The 21404-nt window shown below is 43.4% G+C and overlaps 1 protein-coding gene across 1 annotated transcript; it reads left to right on the top strand.

Moving 5' to 3' along the window:
* Positions 1-19964: 19964 nt before the first annotated feature.
* On the top strand, positions 19965-20423 carry T265_04802 (hypothetical protein; the record flags this gene model as incomplete). Its single annotated transcript, XM_009169640.1, has 1 exon — positions 19965-20423. The coding sequence occupies one exon, from the start codon at positions 19965-19967 to the stop codon at positions 20421-20423; it is 459 nt and encodes a 152-aa protein (XP_009167904.1).
* Positions 20424-21404: the final 981 nt, after the last annotated feature.

Genomic DNA, 21404 nt, shown 5'->3' with positions numbered 1-21404 from the left:
TCCAAGTAGAGAAGTGCACTGCGGTGAGTGACATCAAATGTGTTGGCAAAAAACATTATTGTCAAATTCAAACTGGAAACCGCTGGATCTTGGTTCTCACACTGAATCCTGAGCATCCAATTCGATTACGAAAATGAGCATTCATCACGGCCTTCTGAATGAGAACAAGCCCATTTGCTAACGAGATGGAGAATACAGGGAATCAACTAAAGGGGGAAAGTCCCCTGTTTGGAGTTAAAGTTGCCTTAACGATCTTAATAATAAAACACCGAAAGATTCTTTAATTTTTTATTTCATGAACCTTTATCTCCTTGGATCCAAGTGTTACCTGAACCTAAACTCACTGATTTCGCGAGCCTTTATAGGGTATGAGAATTGTTTTAGTTGGTTAGTTGACACGCAACGATTCTGAGACTGCGAAATTTCGTACAACGGTTGGGTGGATTCTGTGCTAACTTCGCACCATTTTCAGACATTTGTATCAAAATACTTTTCCAATGTGTGAATTAATGCAGATACGCATAAGCCGATGTTTTGTGGTAAGACAAAAATTATCATGGGCTTTTGCTCGTCTGGTTGGTGCTAAACTACCCGGTTTCTATGGTTTTGGTTCCGAAACATTTAGTAACTCATGGATCTTACATAACCTTTGTTAGTAAAAACGTTGCTCACTCCAGTTGTGCTATTGTTACTGTTTTGCAGCGCCGTTTATTACCGGTGACACCAGTATGGTAGTTCGAGTCATTCCAGATTCGTGGGCCATGTTGAGCCATACGCTGACTGCCGACTGAGAACACGGCACCCACGCGGCGGAAAACGCTGCCAACAAACCACACGCCTCTGTCCCAACTGACCAGCACCGGAGGGTTGCAGTGGCGTTGTGTGAGCGGTAGAGCCGTGATAAACTAGATGTGATATGCTACTCAGTCGTGTACAACGCGACCTGGTCTCAATAATCCGGTGTGTAACACACATCCATCCATCGACGCTAATGCTACCCAAATATCCAGCAATCATGGGTTTCTAGACAAACCGAAGCCATCAACAATAGAGTTGTTTTATGTCATCAAGTATATGGTTGATAGAAGTGAAAAAATGTCGCCGGTATCACATGTCCCGACCCGGTAATTGAACCGCTTGAACCGTTTCTGATTGCCTGTAAGCCCTTTTCCCATGCCATTTCCCATTGGCATCCATGATATGCAAACAGGAGGATGAGCGTGTCATCCGTGACTACGCAGTGTATCATATAATGCATGCACTGATTGAACTGTTCGGTTATGTCATTGGACTGTTCCGTGGTCGTGTGCTTCACGACTCTAGTATAATACGAACAACGTTAATGCCATAGATGCGTATGCTTTACTTTGCAACATAAGCTTGGTCATGTTTAGTCTGTTCCTCTTTCAAGCTGCTGAACACAGAATGCTTCGGTAGCAAAATTTGACAAGTTACAAATTAGTAAATACAGACTTGCGAACCCTCGAAAACTGATCGATTTTTTATTACCACAGGAAGTGCTACATACATCGATAGCTTCAATATCTTTAGACACGTTTACAATATTCTTGCACTCTAGTGATAAGCCCGAAAAGTGTTTGGTGTTTTACTGCTGACCAGGAAGTTGGTCAACAATCTTCCCAAAATTGCCTTCAAACCCGTTACACTCAGTTCCATCGTGGGTTGTACTCCTTAGGCCAAACAAAAAGCGGGAGGTTCAAAGATCTGCAAACATCTACCATGACTAGTTATCGTGATACTTTTCTACGAAGTCAGTCAACGGCTACTACCCGTAGACCTTCACCAGTTCAGCGATCAGGTATTACCTGTGACTGCTTCCCATGTACCCCAACGATCTCAACAAGATCACAAGATTGGTTCACACGTTCCTGAGCCTGTGACAAATTTCCGAAATCTTCTACCGGAAGTTGTTTTTTACTTTCAACTACTAGAAGGGCCTCAGTGAGGATACAAGCTTCAATTCCACTGGAATCTTGTTCAGGAGTCACCTCTTCTCTCACATAGCGATCTACTTGTACGCATCACGAACAAGCTCATCATAAGGAATCCTCCAAAACACACTGGGTTCGAATTAAACTTACATTAAGAAGGCAGAAGCAAAATCCGAGGAAATAAGAAGTAATAACAGGTCCTGCAATTAAACTTCTAAAATACCTGTTTCCTCCCTTTGGAACAGGATGAGTTCTTTGAAAAGGCTGGTAGTAGATAGCCTAGTAAATATGTTTAACGTCTTGTCCAAAAACCGTTTGTAAGATCATAAAAATAGAGAGATTACGAAATAAAGTACTCCAGAAAACTATCACCACATTTGCAGCTGTAGTAACACCCAGTGCGATAGCCATATGGCTCCTGTCAGAACAAAAATCAACGCGAACTTGCACTCCATGTCTCCTGATAATCGCCTCATTTAATTACCAGTGAGATCCTGCGAGTGGCAGAATTGTCAGGTTACTAAACACAGCGTCATTTCTTGTGAACAAATTTAGGTACAAACCATCTGAACCGCGTTCTAACGTCACCGTCCATTTTAAAACTACTGATCACAGGCTAAACTCAAAGCTAAAGCCGCCCTCAGCAAACTTTCCAATGTTCTCAGCTACTGTGTCCGACAAATTTCCTCGCCTTCCTGTCAGATGAGCAAGTCGAAGTTAACCCACAATACGCGGAGTAATTTGTTTGATCACTGTCCTGAGTTGAGCTGCTCAAAATAGGCGGATAGCATGTTGACTAGACGGACGTATGACGACGGAGCAAAACACTCCATAATCTGATTGGTCAGAATACCGTTTAATCAGAATCGAGCATTTTAACCGATCCCTTTTATCATGGTTTAAGTATAAATGCAGCTGTTTTGAAGATCTTTTGTACTCATGAGAGTTCACTAAAATAATTCCGGCGATCATTGGAACACTTGAGTTGGCCGAGCTGAAATGTATCACCAAAACATGTTCAAGGTACTCACTCTTCATAGTAAGCAACCAGTCACTCTGGTTGGTAATAATCGAACTCGAAACAAATAACCTATTTCTAGGACGATTTCGCAAGCAAACGATGGAGAAGTCGTCATTTAAGTAGCCAATCAACACGTGACCACGTGATGTGAATTTCGTGACTGAAGGGTACTTGGGTCTACATTCTCTCTAAGTGCTAGTTACTCACACCGGTCGCTAATTCCCTCTTGGCCTGACGCTTCAGTCTTCAGCAGCTAGCCGTGAGGTTGCGAGTTCGAATCCCCCTGGAGGTTATTGAGCTGCAAAACTCTGATGGTTCTCAATGAGAGCGAAACTGTTGTACCGTGCTTCTGGGCATTTTGGTATAGACTTGCTTCACGTTCGGGGCGAAATCTCCACTATAAAACTGGTGGGTCTGATATTAGACCCCATTATGATGCTGACACTTCCCAACGAACAACAAATACCTCTCTTTCATGGTAATCATTGACCATAAGCATTGGTGTGATGAAAGAATAAAACGGTACAGACATATTGGAAATTTCGCAAACAGTCTGTAGTACTAGACCATTATGATAAACCAACCGCACCCTATGCTGTTATGTCCGATTCAACCTGCCCAGTTGCCATGCCGGGTCATGTAGGGGTTCAGGAGTAACAGAATTTTACTGGGGCTTCTGGTTATCAGCCAGCTTTTCCCGTTGTCTTATCTACACGTGTCCAAGGCCTTTCGTAACCACTACTTTGGACCTTGACAGCATGTTTCACGCCAACTGACCTCAAATTTTGGCAGACGTTACTAGCAGTGTTGCATGCAGCCCTTGCTCAATGCCTACTCACCAACCGCAGTTGTACATGCCTGGTAACACAACACTGCCATATGACCATATCCTTACCATCAGGTTTAGTTGCCCTTGCATGCAAAGACGACTGCAATGTGAGTGGACTGACGGTTCGATGTAGAGGACAAAGGCTACTTAGTCTAAAAAAACAGCCTTGCTTCATTAGGGACCTGAGCGCACCACAACTAACTGCAGCAGATACTCACGGTTGCCCGTGCTTCTCGATTACAGCCCCAGCCAACCACCCACCAGAGTTTCGGCAGCGCTAAATCCACCTAATTTTGCTTCGTATCTCCCGTAGCACGTTGCTTAAAGAGTCGTAAACACCGTCTTTGAGTATATCAGAGCTACGGATATGATGAAAGGGCAACAATCATCAACGCCTTTACCGGTACTCTCACCGACGTTGTCAAATCAACCTTTCAGTTGCGACTATCAACGGACAACCTTTCATTTGGAGAATCTCTAGCTCGGTGGTTTAGAATAATACAAACCCAAGCAGAGGCAGCAGCAGTGGCTTCCGGATTACCAGAGGTGCTCAACCAGAAGCTAGTTGAATTTGATCGAAGGGTCAGTTCAACAACCGTACTTGTACCTTGAATCCTCACTTCGGATAGAGCACATATCAAAAGAAAGTGAACGTGCTAGAGTAGTCTGTTGTCCAGCTTGTTTCACAGTGCGAACGCGAAAGGCTGCCAGATGAACTGAGCGTCGGGGTTCGAAGGACGATTTTGAAGTGCCTGAGGCTGTGGTGGTCGAGTCAAATATGAATGTTACAGCTAGTGACCAAGGACGGCGAACGGATCTGTCAGTACTTAAGAATGGACCTACGCAGATCTAGCTAGCAACGGGATGAGGAGGGGGAGAAGAACGATTACATGAGAGAGAAATAGGGGGCGTCAGCACTCGCCTGTTTTCCCTTATCCGCCCTGCTGCATGCAGTAGAACGGTAACCAGGCTGGTGGCACCAAGCAACGGCCAATGCGACGCGAGAATATTTGTAAGCATGCAGTTAATGGTTGTCCGTGGGTTTGAATACTGCAGTGCGCACAGATCTAGAAAATGCTGAAGATAAAAGTGCGAGATTTCCGCGACTCTTTTAAGCTGTGGATATCATGTGAGAATAGTCCAGGTTTACCGGAGCTATTTATCTTGGTCACCATACAGAACCTGAGGTTTCCATTGCTGTTGACATTGAAAAATGGAAAGTCTCCTGAATGCGTCCGAAAACTTAAGGACATTTAAAGACAGAGAATATTCTTGAGGGGACATATTAGGAACCTCAAGCCCGATCTTCAGATTCGTGTGAGCTTCAGGGTTGTCAAACAAAACAAAACACATCCAGTATATCCATACTTTACTGTCAAATCGAGGATTTTCTGGGCAATAAAGGTGGCTTCTCCAGTTGATTTAACCAAATCTTTGGTGTAACGCACTACTCATGAGGTTGCTGAAAACTCTTCGACAGCCCAAAACCGACTTAGCCCTTCCTAGAGCTCATTGAATAAGGACAGTCTCTCTTACGTCCATCTTATGTCCCAATCTGGACGGAGTTTGCCAAATACCAAACCAATGCTTTGTTCTTACCCGCTTGACAGACAACGAGTAGTTGCTCACCTTGGCCTACCGTTATAAAGCACTCACCGAGGTGGTGACTACGAGCTTAATTGTCGTGTGGTTGGTAGATGAGTCTCTTGTGCCGTTCGGACCAGTGTTGAGCCAATTTTTCTCAGTGAGTGTACGATTTGTGCGCTGGCACTGAAACTATTGTGATTTAACTGTCCGACAGCCGGATCATCACATGTCAACAATCGGAAAAACTGACAGCTACGAAAGGGTGGAGTCATCAGGTGACCTGTAGCCACAACCAGAGTTTAGTTGGTCACTCAAGCCATGTGAATCACAATGCACCAACCGCAATGCCGGGAAGCAAGTGCGTGATCAGGTCAGCAACAACCCAACAAGAGGCCAGTCGGCATTGAACACCGGCACCGAACTTCAGTGTGTCAAACATTATGGGAAAGCAAACCGCAGATAAAATTGCCTCTTGGTCACCGGATAGGGAGGCTGATCTCTCAAATAAAAATAGTTTTAGATCGATCAATAAATCAGCGTTGCAGAAGGATTGATTAACAGTCTCGGTGAATTTATTGCTGAAAACCACCTAGTTCTGGCACAAAAATGTTCTTCAGGCTAGTTGCTCAAATTACAAGGTTGGCCGAGTTTCAGGGCGGACAAACATCTAGTCAGCAAGATATCCCACTGATAACAGAATAGAATGGTGCTAGTTGATTTTTTTAGATTGTGGTCCCGATGAACCAGGGGCCTTGTTCGGATTTCTGAGACCGACCCTTTGGCCCATAACATTCTAGTCGAAAATCCCCCTTCACTTTTCTCCGGTGATCTATTTGAGAATAAGCGTTTACTTCAGGGACACCGAATTCTTTACAGCTGCAGCCGTACACGACGTATCACCTGACACTTTCATAAACCTACTTAATGACAGACAAAGTAAGTTTGTGTTTCTAAGTCCAACTGCACTGATCCGCCACGTACTTAACAACCGAAGGGACAAGAACTCTCATGTGGTTTGACTGTTCGTTGATAGCCATAAGCGAAAGATTCATGGGTTATGAATACAAACCCTGAGGTCGATCGAACAAAACGTGTCTGCCCGGTAGGGTATCGTCTGTCAGTTTTGAAACCACTGAATTTCTTCGAGGTTTCTTACCTTCATTTTTCAGGTCTGGATCAGGTTTATCTAGATGTAATTCCTATGGTGGAATCAGACTTGATCTTCAGTTACGCCACTTCGTGCGAAACTTTATACCACGAACTTAGATTCAGTCGAAAAACAAGAAACCACGCAAGTTAAAGCGCAAATTTTCAGTGAGCACAAAAGGTAAATTAATTTCAACGCGAAACGGATTCATTTTGAAATGGCGCGTTTTCAGGATGAAATCTCAAATCAAAAATATTCGGAAACAACCAAACATTTATGAAATTGTGTTCAGTTGGAGTTTCTCTTTGACACTGATCAATCTCTTTCACTGTTTTGAGTATGATGCGCAAGTAGTCGTTGACTTGTTCGCTGAGCTGGGCAATTTGATTGCAAACCCTCCCCAATACTGAGCTGGGCAATGTGATTGCAAACGCTCCCCAATAACGCACTGATGATGCCACACCAATTGGTGATGAAACGTTTGCAATTAAATTGCCCAGCTCAGCGAACAAGCCAACGCCCATCTACGCTATCAGAGCTATCAACATTTTCCTCTATGGTGCACAAGTGTGGGTAACCGAATCTATGAAAGACAGCAGTATTTGGTTCCCTGAATTAATCTCAGCAGTACCATGCATCTCACTATGAAGCAAACAACACTAGTGAACAGCCAAAAAACGCAAAAGTAAGCATTCGGCTAAGTGTACATTACCACCATTAATCGGCCGATAAAACACCTGATTTTTATTACCGTCAACTGGACCGAATTCGGATGCTGACTTCGGGATCCACAGAGAGTCAAGTTTACAACGCTGTATCGATAGTTTCTTTCCTAACTTATACCTGTTCTCGAAACGTCGGTCTGTTGCATTCATGTGAAAACGGATTTCATTAATTAGACATTTCAGAAGTCTATGACTGTCATTTAGGTCCGAAGCCCTAGTTTTACGAGCCAAATGTGTTAGGAGGTGCGATTCATGTTTCACATGTTAGATCGGTTGGCTTGACACGCAAGGCCAATAGAGCCACGGTCCACAAGCACCGAAATCGCCGAGCGTGCGGCAGCCAGTTCACCATGTCCCTAAACTAGGTCGGATTGAAGCATCAGTCGGGGGGTTGGCTGTCATAGCATCAGCCAAGACACGACTATGATGAATCAATAATTGGCACGTGCTTTACGGACAACCCAGTGGATGGTCGTGTGATTGGCTTTGGCGCTGCTGAGTTCGTCTTCTATCGTGAATTTGGCGTTGGCAATCAGCCAGGCAAAAAGTTTTATTGTCAGGCTTATGGGACGAGACACGTCTGGAATTGATTGGGGAGTTCATACATCATCTGCTGTCCCATGTGATGATGATAATTTCGCAGAAACATCAATTGGAAACAACTTCGTGTATACGATATGCGTCTATTGGACCGAAAGTGCAACGCCACAAAACATTTTCTACCGTTATGTTTGAGTAACAAAGTCGAAAATCGACTACAGTTCCATGTCAAAATACACGCTTCTATAGTCGGTGTAATATGATCAGTTTATTGCAGTTTAAGAGGATCGTACCCTGAGTAGCAAGCACGAAAGCAGTTCAAAACGTCTCACAGAAGCCCAAAACGAAGTGATGTCTTCGCTCAATCAAATACTGTGTAAAACAAACACAAAACATTTTCTACCGTTATGTTTGAGTAACAAAGTCGAAAATCGACTACAGTTCCATGTCAAAATACACGCTTCTATAGTCGGTGTAATATGATCAGTTTATTGCAGTTTAAGAGGATCGTACCCTGAGTAGCAAGCACGAAAGCAGTTCAAAACGTCTCACAGAAGCCCAAAACGAAGTGATGTCTTCGCTCAATCAAATACTGTGATAAAACAAACGGGTCGCACACATTTGTTCGTATGGACCGTAGGAACTTTAGAGAAAGAACAAGATTAGTGGTGAGCCCGGTAACCACTCCAATATCTCTTTTACTTGGAGTATTCACTGATGCATTTGAACTAGGGCTGCAGTGTTCTCAGTCGGTTGGTGAGGTTGGAGTCATCCACTAGTCCACATAAAATGCACAAAGCACAACGCAATTCGCGCACTTCTGGTTGTTGAGCTGACTGATATATCTCCCGCTTCTGCCTGAAAAGCATTCTCAGCAGTCATATCATTCCTTAAACATGGGGTTTATTTAACTACGTAGCGTTTGTGTGATATCAGCCAGCGCGCGTATCGTCTCATCACCCTCACCCGCCGATTTCGAACTACTTAACACCAAAGAAATGTAGGTAAAATCGACACAAGGTCATCAACGAGAGGACAGATGCAATTAAGCTCGAAAATCTTTTCTTACAACCCGCTGTTCTAGTAAGTCATTATAAAAGAGTACGCCATCCACCAGCTATTTTAGGGTAATCAATTGATTAGATTGACCCCTGAGTGAAGAAAAGCGCTGTCTATAACATGAAGGGCTGAACTTCGTAACCAGTAAGGATTATAAGAGTGGAAGCGTTTAGTATGTGTTCCAGAAACTTCCTTCAGTTGAAGCACAGAAATCACACATACAGTTGGTCAAATTCCTGGAGTCCAAGCAGACCAAAGCTCCAAATATTGCATCAGCAGAGAGGAAAGCGTTAAGTACGCTAAAAACAGGTGGACAAAAGCAGATACCGGCAAGACCATTGTCGTCATGACTAAGTGACCAGTTGCAGAACACATCGCTGATAGGTCTTAATGATAAATTTACAGCGGGACGGATAATAGTAAGGTTGAATTTGGGATCTATTGGGATCAGTGATAAATTACGCTGAATAAGGCAAGTTATATTGGCTGTACCCAAAATCGTAATTCAACCACGACGTTTTGGGTAACTAAAATTCATGAGCCAGGTGGCAGCCATTCACTACCTCGTGAGCTATCCAGATTTCTGGCAGGTATCTTAAAACCGAAATTCGTATGATTTTGCTTGAAAAATTAGTTTCCGTTGGAGCTAGACGAGGTCCCGCCAGTTTTGATGCCACAATGATGTATACGAATGCCCCCAAAACGGAAGCTGTTTAAGTAGCAAGGCGGTTGCTACTGGCAGACACAACACTGCTCTTCGTAGATGAGGGGGTCGAAGGTATCAAAATATGCTTAAACCTCGTCCAATATGTTCTTTATTCAGCTATGTACTGTCAAGAGCAGAGTCTGGCGATAGAATCTCCACTATTTCCTATTTTGGCTAATGTGTATATGGTAAGCTTTGAACAGAATGCTTCGACCAGATTTGAGTGTCCACCGAGGGTTTTCTGGCGTCACGTAGATGACACGTTCGTTCTGATTGAGCGTGGTAAAATCAACGAATTCCATTTGTTATCTTCACACTTTAGATCATCGCATTAAATTTAGCGTGGGGTTCACATCGGGTACACTGTCCTTCCTTGACTGAATGAAACAGAAAGGTAGTAGGAAATCAAAAACTACTGTTTACGACACTGATGCTGCCTCATTCCATTCATCAACAAATATGAAGGCGGTATATTCTAGAATAGTTTGAGTGAGTAGGAGCACTGTACACAACCAAACAGTGGCATGGATTGAGGCGAAAAAGAGACCCATCCTGGAAGGTGAACAGCCTCAACATTACTGACACCACTCATTCTCCTTCTGCTATGCCCACCTCTAGGTTTCCGCCACTCTGAATCAAGCACAGAAAACGGCGCTCATCTCGACCAGCGGTACCTCGGCATGTGTAACAGGTGGTCCATTGCATGCTTGTATTGCTAGACGTACTGAAAAAAAGCAAAGAATCGGAAAGCACTAACCTTAATGCTACAATTTCATTCACGTAAATAACCCATAGATTTCTGTTGGTCTGCCTGACCCCGAAAATCGGCCAGTCGATGAACCCGACCATGAAATGAACGTACGCTTCATACACAGAGTCGTTATTCGGAGATCTGCAAAGGTCACGTCAGTCTTCGTCAATCGCATGCATATTTCACAACGCCTTCAGTGCTGAGGAAAATCCTATGCACGAGCTGAGAGTAGGATTTCCCTGATCGTCGAAAACGCTTGTGTATACAAAAACAACGTGATATCTGTGTCTTCAAAACCACTATCCAGCTGAATAAGATGGAACAAAGAATGTGTATGACCGATTCTGGTCAGCTATGCAAAACATACGATTCAAGGATATGAAGTTGCCTTGCAGAAATCATAAGCTGTGTGAGGCATAATTTGCAGCAAATTACTTCCAGTATTCAGAAAAATAAACTTACTAGTGTGTTTTGCAGTCTTTTGCGTTGCCTTGCAGAAATCATAAGCTGTGTGAAGCATAATTTGCAGCAAATTGCTTCCAGTATTCAGAAAAATAACTTTACTAGTGTGTTTTGCAGTCTTTTGTTCATTCAAGCTCGATTTCCTTAAAACGACTTGAATCGAGATTGAATGAAGATCAGATGATCATATGACGGCAGGTCGCGCGCAGCACAGAGCACTTTTTCGTTCAGTCAAACCACGACAACTGAAGTCATCCAGGGTTTACTTGGATTTGTGCGATAACGCTTTTGCGAAAAATGTCACTGTCCGAATGTGTTGTGCTTGATAATCGGACATAGCCACCGAGGCTCCTTTAGAACACAGCAAAACCCAGGCGCATTAGTGTTTTGAGAGTAGAACTGGAGCCGATGAGAGCTACTGCCATCACTCTGCCGCAGTTTTCTCTCTACTGCAATTTTGACGCTTTTTGGGCCAAATGGCAGAGTAAGCTTCATTCACTAGTTGGCTATAGGTATCGCTGGACAGAGTCTTTGTTTTGCTGTATACATTTTATTTCCATCTTTTCAGTAGTTTTCATCACAATGATCTTGGTCGAAATTCGTGAAAGATTCGGTAATCCATAAACTTCGGTAGAACAATTCTATCCATAGCACAAAGTACCAGTCACTCCTAAAAGTTAATTAATAGTGGTTATGACATTTTGAAATGGTTTAAAATTCTCTGTCAAATAGTGATCACATTTGATATATTCTACACGATATCTTCGGGGGCGAGATGACTCATTGGTTAGGGTGCGGATTTACCGACCGGAAGGTCTGTGGTTCGAACCCAACCCATGTATGTCGACTTCTCCTGTCTAGGCTTTGGCAGCCTGGCATTATCCCAACCCTCGTGCTTCCTTCAGATGGCATGACAGCTAGGTATCGAAAGGGGGTTACAAATGAACGATTATTAATATTACTATTATTATCATTACTATTTATACGATATCTCCCAATTGGGTGCCCATGTATTTTGCACTTGGAGCTGAGGATGGTCAGCTACGTAAGTAGCCAGTAGTGAGAAAGCTAGTGCTTCTGCAGACTACCTATAAGGCTGGAATTTCGTTTAGTTATTTTGAATAAGATGGAAAGAAAAGTTTTTGGGCCTTTTTCTACTCCAGTTACATAGTTTTTAAAAGATTCAGTACTGAGGCAAAAGTCATGACCGGTCAAGGCTAGTTAAAAAGTTCACACAGAACACTGCAAAATAAACGAAAGGGCAACCAAACCTCGCTATTGTTGATTCCGTTACAAATACCACCTTCGGAAATATACTTTGACTTGGTATTGCCCGATACACTAAGCAGTTGTGTCACACTCAAAGGCCTTTCCCCAGCACATCCCTTGTCAAGATTTTCAACCATCCGATCCAGTTTTCAGTAGTTATGTGAGAAATGCTGGCAGATCCACCCAAATACACCCGTGTGTGTACAATGCCCTTTCCGAGTTGGGATAATCAATTACTGATTTGGTTGAGTCCATCAATGCCGGATTGTCCGACAATCTCACCGACCATTTCTTCTACCAGCATCCAGACATAGACAGTTGTCTTTCAAAGTGACATCCTAACAATTAATTGGTGGATTATTCCAAAGTGACAACATACAGAAAACTTAGTCATTTGGATAATGACTTATTTTTTAAGTGGTAACCGCTTTCGTCAATACAATTTGTCAAAAAACGGGTAAATCGGCCATAATAATCAGAGAAGGGATCGAGGGATGTTGTATTATGTGGTAAGGAAATTCCATTATCCTCGATCCGCGAGTCAGTATCCAGCTTCGAATCTGACTATCATCTGAACATTCTCTCCTAGCCCCAGGGCAGTTTGAAAAAGCTGAATCTTTGCGCAGAAGTTTTTATTTGTTCTTGTGCTTCTGAAGAAGTAGTTTTGGCATGAAACATCACTAAATTCCAGGTCATGGGACACAAAAGAAATGTTTCCCGACAGGTTGAAAATATCATACAACCAAGACGATTGATCCCTGTCATTTAATAAGCTTGCGTTCGTTGGCGAGCTCGTTTGGGGGTGTATATAGCTCCTTAAACGGTACTTTATTGACCTAGCTGTACCATCATGAACAAGTGCATGATTCGTAAACCTATATCCGCACTAGTCGCCTGAAGCTTACCACTCAGAGAAAGAGAATTCTAGAGCTACCCCAAGAGTAGCTCTTATACAGGTGGAAAACTGTACTATCCCATTTACAAATTCATGGTTCTATTAACAACCAGTGGGCCGACAAACTGGTGGCCGGTAGAAATGTCGCATTGAATCTATGGTACTAGGCAACTACTGACGCAACTTCGTCCTAATGTGCATCAGATGTGACACACTCCTACGGTCCTTTTCTTCATTCTAATCACTCTTAGCCTTGTGACTTTATCTCACTCAGAAGGTAGTAGCTAGTAGTTGCCGTTCCATCTGCAGTACCATTGTTCTGGACACGTTAATAACTCTGGTAGCACAAATCGCGTCCCAAATGGCTTGAACGCCTTTCTATCAGTTAAATCAAACATAAGTAGTCGTGCCGTTTTCTTTCGGGATCGTTTAGTTAGTTCACATGAGACTGACTGGGTTATAATATGTGCTAGAATGGCGGGCCCAAAAGATTTCTACTGCTAGCCCAAGTGGTGATTCAGTCCCGTCTTGCTTCGAGTCTGGCAAGCGAGCAAGTCCTTCGTTCTTCTGTCGGCAGCACGTACATTACTTATGCTATCTCCGACCCACTATGTTTGGCTACACATTGTGTAAGTTGGTATCCTCTTTTTTATATGGGTGCTAGATAATGTGAATTCACCACTTATGTATTCAACCCCAAGGAAGACCCTTAGGCGTACCTCTTATCATTTGGCCGAACGAATGCATGGGGACCCATCAGGTAACAAGAAAGACTTGGGATGGGTAGAGAGAGCACGTTGTAGTTGACACCACCGTTGTTTTGATTCAAGTGCTTGGTGTAGATAAACAGTGATACGTTGGTAATCCGCCTGAAATGACGAATTAAGGCTGAAAATTGTCGAGACTACAGGCTGCTGACGCCAGATAGCTTATGGTGCAGTCTTCAGGGCTTTTAGAGAGACCGTGTGGAAATCTGGTAGGTTTCCTATTTTTTTTTATCGCCCGTGCGCGACAATTTTTACATCATCACGAATTGAGACTTACTTGCAGCTGCTGTTACTGATTCTCTCAATGAAGATAATGTATCCATTATTGATACATCTGTTATCGTCCTCTTTTTAGTTCTTGTGCAACAGGTCAGCGGTCAAAGCATCACATCAGACAAAGTATCGCAATATCTACCAAATGAAAATCTGTAATGAAAGGTCATTGAAATGTTGGTCGAAGAAATAATCCAATAGAGCCGGTCTCCATAATTTCTATGACGTTCTATATTACCTTGCGCATACTTTAGGAGAGCCTTGATTTCATCAAAAACGTGAAAACAAGCACAATCGGTTGTCAATGGAACTTAAGTCGTATCCAGCTGGATAATTTAAGGTGGTATAGAAGGTCGTTGAGCTACTGAGCCAATCAATACATGCCACATGACCAAGACAGACTCGGAGCTTGTACTAATCGATTTTGACAACATAGTACCAGATTGCGTAATCGTACTGTAACCGGTTCGGCTGTAGTCAAGCCACGTCGATACTGGCTTTTTGTTACGTACTCATTAGATAGCGTGAAACGACTCGTCTGAATCGATCACGTGTCCGGCGTAGATTATGTGTGACACAATCAAGCTTTCGGCTGGGACACTAAGTCTAGTGACGGTGCGGCAAGAGAGATGTTCATGTATCGTATTAGCAGGTTGTCTGTCGTGAGCCCAACATACTCCGCCGAACAACAGCTTTTAAAAAAAATACTCAACCACATTCTTGATGAGGATTGGTAGTTTGTCTCTGAAGCCTAATTTGAACAAAGGGTTGGCTGCAGAGTGCAGAGTTGCAACCAGAACTGTGTTGTAGAGTTTGACTGTCTGCCAACAGATCCCCTTGATAAGGTAGACTCAAGCAGATTGGATTCTTTGCAAGGGTTGACTGGGACGTTCAGGCGCTCAGCTTTCTGGAAAACCGTTAGATCTGAGCACCTTAGCAATATGACTGGTTTCAGAGTTTAGCGTGGCCGCTGAGCAGATTCTCCTTGCTCAGTTCGTTAAAGTGCAAATCGGTGTTCGTTTCTTACACAGTGCCACAGAACTATGGAAATCTGTGTACTGCCCCGTCCACGTGGGTTTTGTGTAGACAGGCTTCTAGATTAAACCGTGAGATCGGCTGACTAATTTAAAGTCCAAAGAGTTTTCACTTTCAGCACCAAACGCGGAGTGTTCTTGTTCAGGAGAGCATCCATGATGGAACTGTTTGATACTAGCATAAAAATACCACCTACGTAAGATCGATAAAAGTAAGTACGTCTACGCTCCTCACCCAGTCTGCCATTCTCAGGTTTACCGAAACCAATGTCACTCAACAGGGCACCAAGGCAAGAGTAAGATCTTTTGATGAAATGTGCAGCTGACTTGGAATTACATGTTAAAAAGGCACCCTGAAAGATTTGTGTTATTCACTGTGTTCTCCTTTGAAAGCGTGGGAAAATTTATGAAAGTTGAGTTCGTAATTCCAGATGTAGAAAAACCAGCTTGAGCAAGGATTTGCGTTTTCTACCGGAACACAAACCCTAAGAAATTTTTCAGACATCTTATTGCGTGTTTCTTAAGTTTAGCGGTTGACCCGCGTATTCGACTGTCTACGTCCTATAAGCCAACCGTGTATTCTATTCACTACACATATTTAGAATACCAACTCACCAAGAACTTGGGATAAACGTTTCATTTTCGCGAAGTCTTACCCCGTTGTCAGTATCGTTGAAACTGACCAGATGGATGGGGATTTTCTGCTTGGACCTTTTTCCTATGGCAACGTAGATGTACTAATTTTTAGCTATTGACAAATAATCAGTAGCACGCCTTCTTCGCAGTTTTGATTTCTGCATCGTCCATAGCTGGGTCACGTTTTTAATTCCTCACACACTTTCTTCTACTGAACTGCAGCTTAAATAGGAAACATCAACAGAGTCAGACACGGAAAAATTTTGTCACATGTGAATGCCACTTTTGCTCTCACGTGCAAGTCTGGCTTAATTTAGACGCGAATAAAACCGAAGGAATACGTCGAATTTTGTGGGTTCAATCAAGAAGCCGATTCCCTGTTCAGGTAAACAGAGAATGTGCGTTCTGGACCCAGTATCTGCTCCCATTTTTGGCCATGCTGGGTTTAAAACCTCAGACATATAACACTCGGGGAACGTAAGTTAAAATACCTGATGCACCCGAACTATTGCATCTGAGTAGATGGACATCGCACTCGAGCGATGTCACTTGTTAGTCCTACAGCTCAAACGATTAACTGTCCTGACATATTCTCTTCAACCAGCTGAGGGGTTATTTGCGTCCACATCATACTACACATCATGCTGTATGTTGGATAGAAAACAAACACCCAGTCTTGTGATTGTTTACACACACGAAGCCAGGCGTTCAACTCACGCCAGATACGCAGTGCAGCAAACTAAGCAATAATGTTTGCAAGTTTTTCTCATTTGACAGTTCCTCGTTGGGCTCTCTACCCTTGTCATTCCTTTCTTATATTTCTAGATCATCTGAACAGTCAGCTCACAGTAAATGGTGGCTTGCATGCTCAAATTATGCTTTTTTGTGCGATTTAATATGTCATTCCTTTCTTATATTTCTAGATCATCTGAACAGTCAGCTCACAGTAAATGGTGGCTTGCATGCTCAAATTATGCTTTTTTGTGCTGGGCGATTTAATGCGGTGTTTCCAAGGGCTGCACTTATGTTGGCTTAGTGGATGGCCGATTGAATTGTGCATGCCATCTCTTCATGCAAAGTAGATTTCTCATATGTTCCTCATCCACGCTTATCATTTGAGTATTCGACCATCTGGTAGTACAGAGTATGCACGAATGCACTATAAAAATGCCCATTCTTTAGTCACTGTACTGATCCGCTACGAAAATAATGACATGGTTTAACGAGCTGGCCCATCGAGAGAAGCTTTTAATCAGAATATAATTACCAATGCAGAACCCTCTATTATGAGGATACGTTCAAATAACAACGCATTCATCTTGGATCTTTCCGACAGGATGAGATGCAAACAAATAAGAAAAAATGTTCGCTCACTACTCAATCCATCAATCAGGAACTTCTATTTCCTAATGACTTAGAAGTTTTGCCACTGTATCATCCGTTACGTTGGCAATTGGAATTCCCCACGTTTGTTCTGTTCCTATTTGTAACCCATGCTCCACTTTTGTGTTTAGTGTGTTTATATGAACTGACGTTTGCTTGTCCTTACCAATTCACCCATTTAGCCTTGAGGTCATCCGGCCATTTGTAGCCGACTTTGTGTACGTGTGACTGTCGCACGTGGGAGTCTGTTTGCTCTTTTGGTTTGTACTTTTGTAATCCAAGTGGACCATTTGTTTTGGACTGGTATCTACTGTCGAGGTTTGTATAATTTGTGAATTCGTCTTACATTAGTAGTACCGTATAGAAACCCAGCTCCGACTTTGTTTTACCTTCCGGAGGTTCTGGTATTACGCGTCACTCGAAGATACCGTTCACCCGTTATAACTACCATGTCAAACAATAAATCTTTCTGAAAGCCAGATAGCAGATAACGAGCTTTTGAAGAACCTCCCCACCGTTCAGCACAGGCGTTCTGTTACTGGGGTTTCGTCCATACCGTGTACATCATCAGGTGGGAGATCCAGCACACTAGTTAGGCACATGATTTGTCATTTCGCCTAACAAATGGCTGCAGATGATAAGGAAGGATATGAGGCTTGCTATGAAGAAGAGGACAAGGCGACAAAATCTTGAAATAGAGCGAACACCAACAGCTTGCTTTGGTTGCTTCGAAATGAGGGTTAGACAGACCATGAAGAAACAACTTCTCGGAAAGCAAAGACAGACCATCTTCAGAGATGCGAACTACCGATAAACCGCCAGATACCTCACAGATTTTCGAAAACGTCCAACAATCAGAATGAACACCGACTGTTACAAAAAGACAGCATTCAATTAGTCCCTGGTTTGCGTAAACAAGAGATACGCACAGACGCGTCTATCTTTAGTTCCCACCCAAGGCATCGGTCCGTCAGGTAAAGGCCTGAAGCGAACAAGTGATTATGCATTGTGTCGCGGTACTGAGTCCAGACAATCAATAGGAGATCGCATGTAAGAGCTGGAATGTGTATGTGAACAAATTTTTGTCCAATTGCCTGATTTTGTGTTACAGTACGAGTCAGCCATTGGCGACTCCGAAATCGATGTCTCCCAACCTACAGTAAAGGTCAGAATAGGTAGACTGTACTTTGTAGATACCGGAAGTATGCGCGTAGGTTTGACCAAGCATATCACTTCATGGCAGGAAACGCACACACCGTGGCGCTTTTGCGACGGTATATAACTTTACCTGTCACTGGCGTAATATGATGAACCAGAAAGAACGTAAGGCAGATTGCCCTTTCTGATCATCACTGTATCTACGAGAAAGACCATGGAGGACAGTATATAGCTAGAACAAAGATGTAGTTAGCTATAGCGATAGCTGAAGGGCTGTTTCGCCCGGTAGTTGTGTCTGCACATAAGTTACTATATATTTGAGGGATTCACTATGCACAGCAACTCCGATACCTTTCGGGTAGTTATTCAATACAGTTACCCTTGCATCAGGCTGAGGCTGTATCTACCACGCCAGTAAAACCTGATCTGTGTATTCAAAAGGAATCGGTGTCTTCCCTAGTTCTAATACGGTAGAGCTTGTATCTTGTTAGGCTCCTTAGTTCCCTTACTGATACCTTCCCTTACCTGCCCGCACATGTAGTTACTATCTACATCAGTTCCTGCCCACGTCCATTGGTTGCTCTGGCTTCATCACGTACTCCACGTGACGATCGATTGGATTCATCGGACGGCCTTTTTCGTACAACAACACCGAAGATGAAAAATAGCCAGGGGAGGCCAAGCAATGGCTTGGCACCGAAATATGAAAGCCATATAAGCAAAAATGGCTCCGCTGGTCATTGCTGTCTCCCTGAATGGGAACCCTAAGATGGAACAAATCAATGGTTAAGGACATTGACAAACAAGGCACCTTCGCGCACTCTATGGCGCACGCACCCAAGCTGCTGCCTTCAGTACATAGATTCCCATGCCGATTCCCTCAGTAAAAGTTTTGTGACATCCTTGTATTTACGCATCAAACCATATCAGCTACCACCTTCAATACATAGCTATTCACCCTAAATCATCAAAGCTCTGTACATGTGCGCTGCTTTAAAAGTAAAGACGATGATGTTGTTCACTTCTTGAGAATTCGTGCTGTCTCACCTCCCTTGGCATCAACCCTAGTTCCGCGTCTGGACATATTCGCATCGGGTTCCTGCACTGAGATCTAAAGTACATTTGCTACGTAAGTTACTGTGGGCAGTTGGGCGATAAATTAAGTGAGCTCAGATATTTCTGATAGTTTGTCGTTCGTTCTTCTTGTCCGTTTCAAGTCCTCCAGAAGTGTTGAATAAATAGTTACGTTTGTGGATTGACACAGTGTGGCCTTTTGTATGTCGCCATATTCACCCTCTTCTACCCGTACTCACTTGTTACAGGAATCTTTGTATCCCTCCGCATCACACGTTCATGAAGGTGCATGGTTCCAGGTCTCATAGATGTCACACTGTGAATGTGGTATGACCCATAGGTTTCTTCGAATTCGAATGGTTCGCCGTGCACACACAGGACAGATTCCTTTCAGGATTTCAGTTCCCGCAACTCTCCATGCACATGGTGATTTTCTGAGACAAGACTGGTGACAATTCCTCTTGTGAGCACACATGAGAACCGGATACTTTTCCGGCATGCTGTGATCCACTTCTAAGGTCAACAAAGTATTACTCACAACCCATTGTCGCTTTTCCTCCGTTTTGGAGGCATCAGTGGACGTTCTTCAATGGTTAAGCGTCAGAGCTAGTGACACTACTGTAGTTTCGGGCGCTGCCGTTGTTTCAGAGACCTACTGGTGTGCGCTACCCAGAGTTCACTATGCACGTCTCTGAGATGCCGGTGCACCAATGGATAATCGGGATGAGATTCTCCAACAGTCGCATTGAGACGCAGTTTCCGCCCCCATCCTCACAAGTCTGTGAGCGACGCCAGCTGGTGCAACAAGCCCGATGTGAGGGGGCCTGCCGAAATTCAGCCAAGCGACAGCGGTTGTTGTCACGACGACATGGCACCATCGCTTGTCCAACATATACCGCCTCACTTTCAGCTGGACTAGCAACCGAAGATAGTAACGGGGTGACAACAACTGAGACAGCGTGTCCATTTGTCGTTGGACTAGGCCCTTCAACGGGCAGACTGGTCCGTAAACCGGAGAAATACAGGCGCTATAGCGCTGCAAACGATGCGAAGAAGAACATAGGCCACGTACTTCCATGGATTATTCCCAAAAACCAAGCGGAAGTTTACAGACAGTACTTCAAATTGCGACGCCCAAAAGTTTATAGTTCATAAGGAAGAAAGCAGCTAATTCGGAGATTTTGTGAACTACATGCTCAACAGTTGCAGCAGGATTATTTGGGAGAAGCGTTAGACATTCTGCCAGGCTATGCGGACGCAATTTCCACCATTACCAAACATACCGTTTTTCAGCCGCGAGGCAAAGTTTGCAAAACTTGTTTTTAGGCCAGATACAATCTCTCGATAAATACACACCAGTTGTTTGGACTCTGTTCTTGGCAAAAAAGTACAGAATCTTCTGTAGTGCTTAACGGCCCAAACGAGTGTCTAATGAACAGAACAAACTATTAATGTAAGTCAGACATAATGTCACAAGGAAATATTGATTCACAGTTCATAAGAAGAAATTCCGCAACTCCATATTCCGTTACACCACAACACCAAGAAGAGAAGGTTCTAATTTCCTGGTATTCCAAACCTCCGGTAGTCGCAATAATAATCCACTGATGAAAATGGATAGGCTCAGTGTTTGCAGATAAATTTTTATTCGCGTTGGAAATTGAAACCAGACAGTGTTACTTAATTGACAGTCACAACAGTAACTCAGCAGACGTTGCGAAGTCCCACTGAGCCCAAGACGCAGGGGCTTGTTGTGTGTTTCATCAAAACAAAGTTTGCATCATATTGTGACCAATATTGACAAGGAGATAACAGATTATTTTGAGCAGCTTACAATCGCTACACTTCTCTTTGGGTATTATAAATTGTATTTTCCGCCGTTAACGCTTGAATTCTGTTCGCACTAGCTCTATCATGCACTCGTCTTTTACAACACCAAGAAGTCCTACAGCTGCAGAAGCTCAATCTAATCATTAGTGTTTGATCCCAACAGGATGGTACCCAACTACACTACATTCAGGGTGCTCGCGAATCTCCAAGTGAAACATCCGGAATTAGGTGGACCAATCGAGGAGAACCATTTGCTTGGCCGCTCAGGTCGTTGGACACGAGTTCCACTTGGTATGTTGTTTTGAA

The sequence above is a fragment of the Opisthorchis viverrini genome, assembly GCF_000715545.1.
Source record: "Opisthorchis viverrini unplaced genomic scaffold opera_v5_83, whole genome shotgun sequence".
Taxonomy (NCBI): Eukaryota; Metazoa; Platyhelminthes; class Trematoda; order Opisthorchiida; family Opisthorchiidae; genus Opisthorchis; species Opisthorchis viverrini.
The sequence above is the reverse complement of the archived record's forward strand: the minus strand, read 5'-3'. Positions and strand labels throughout refer to the sequence as shown.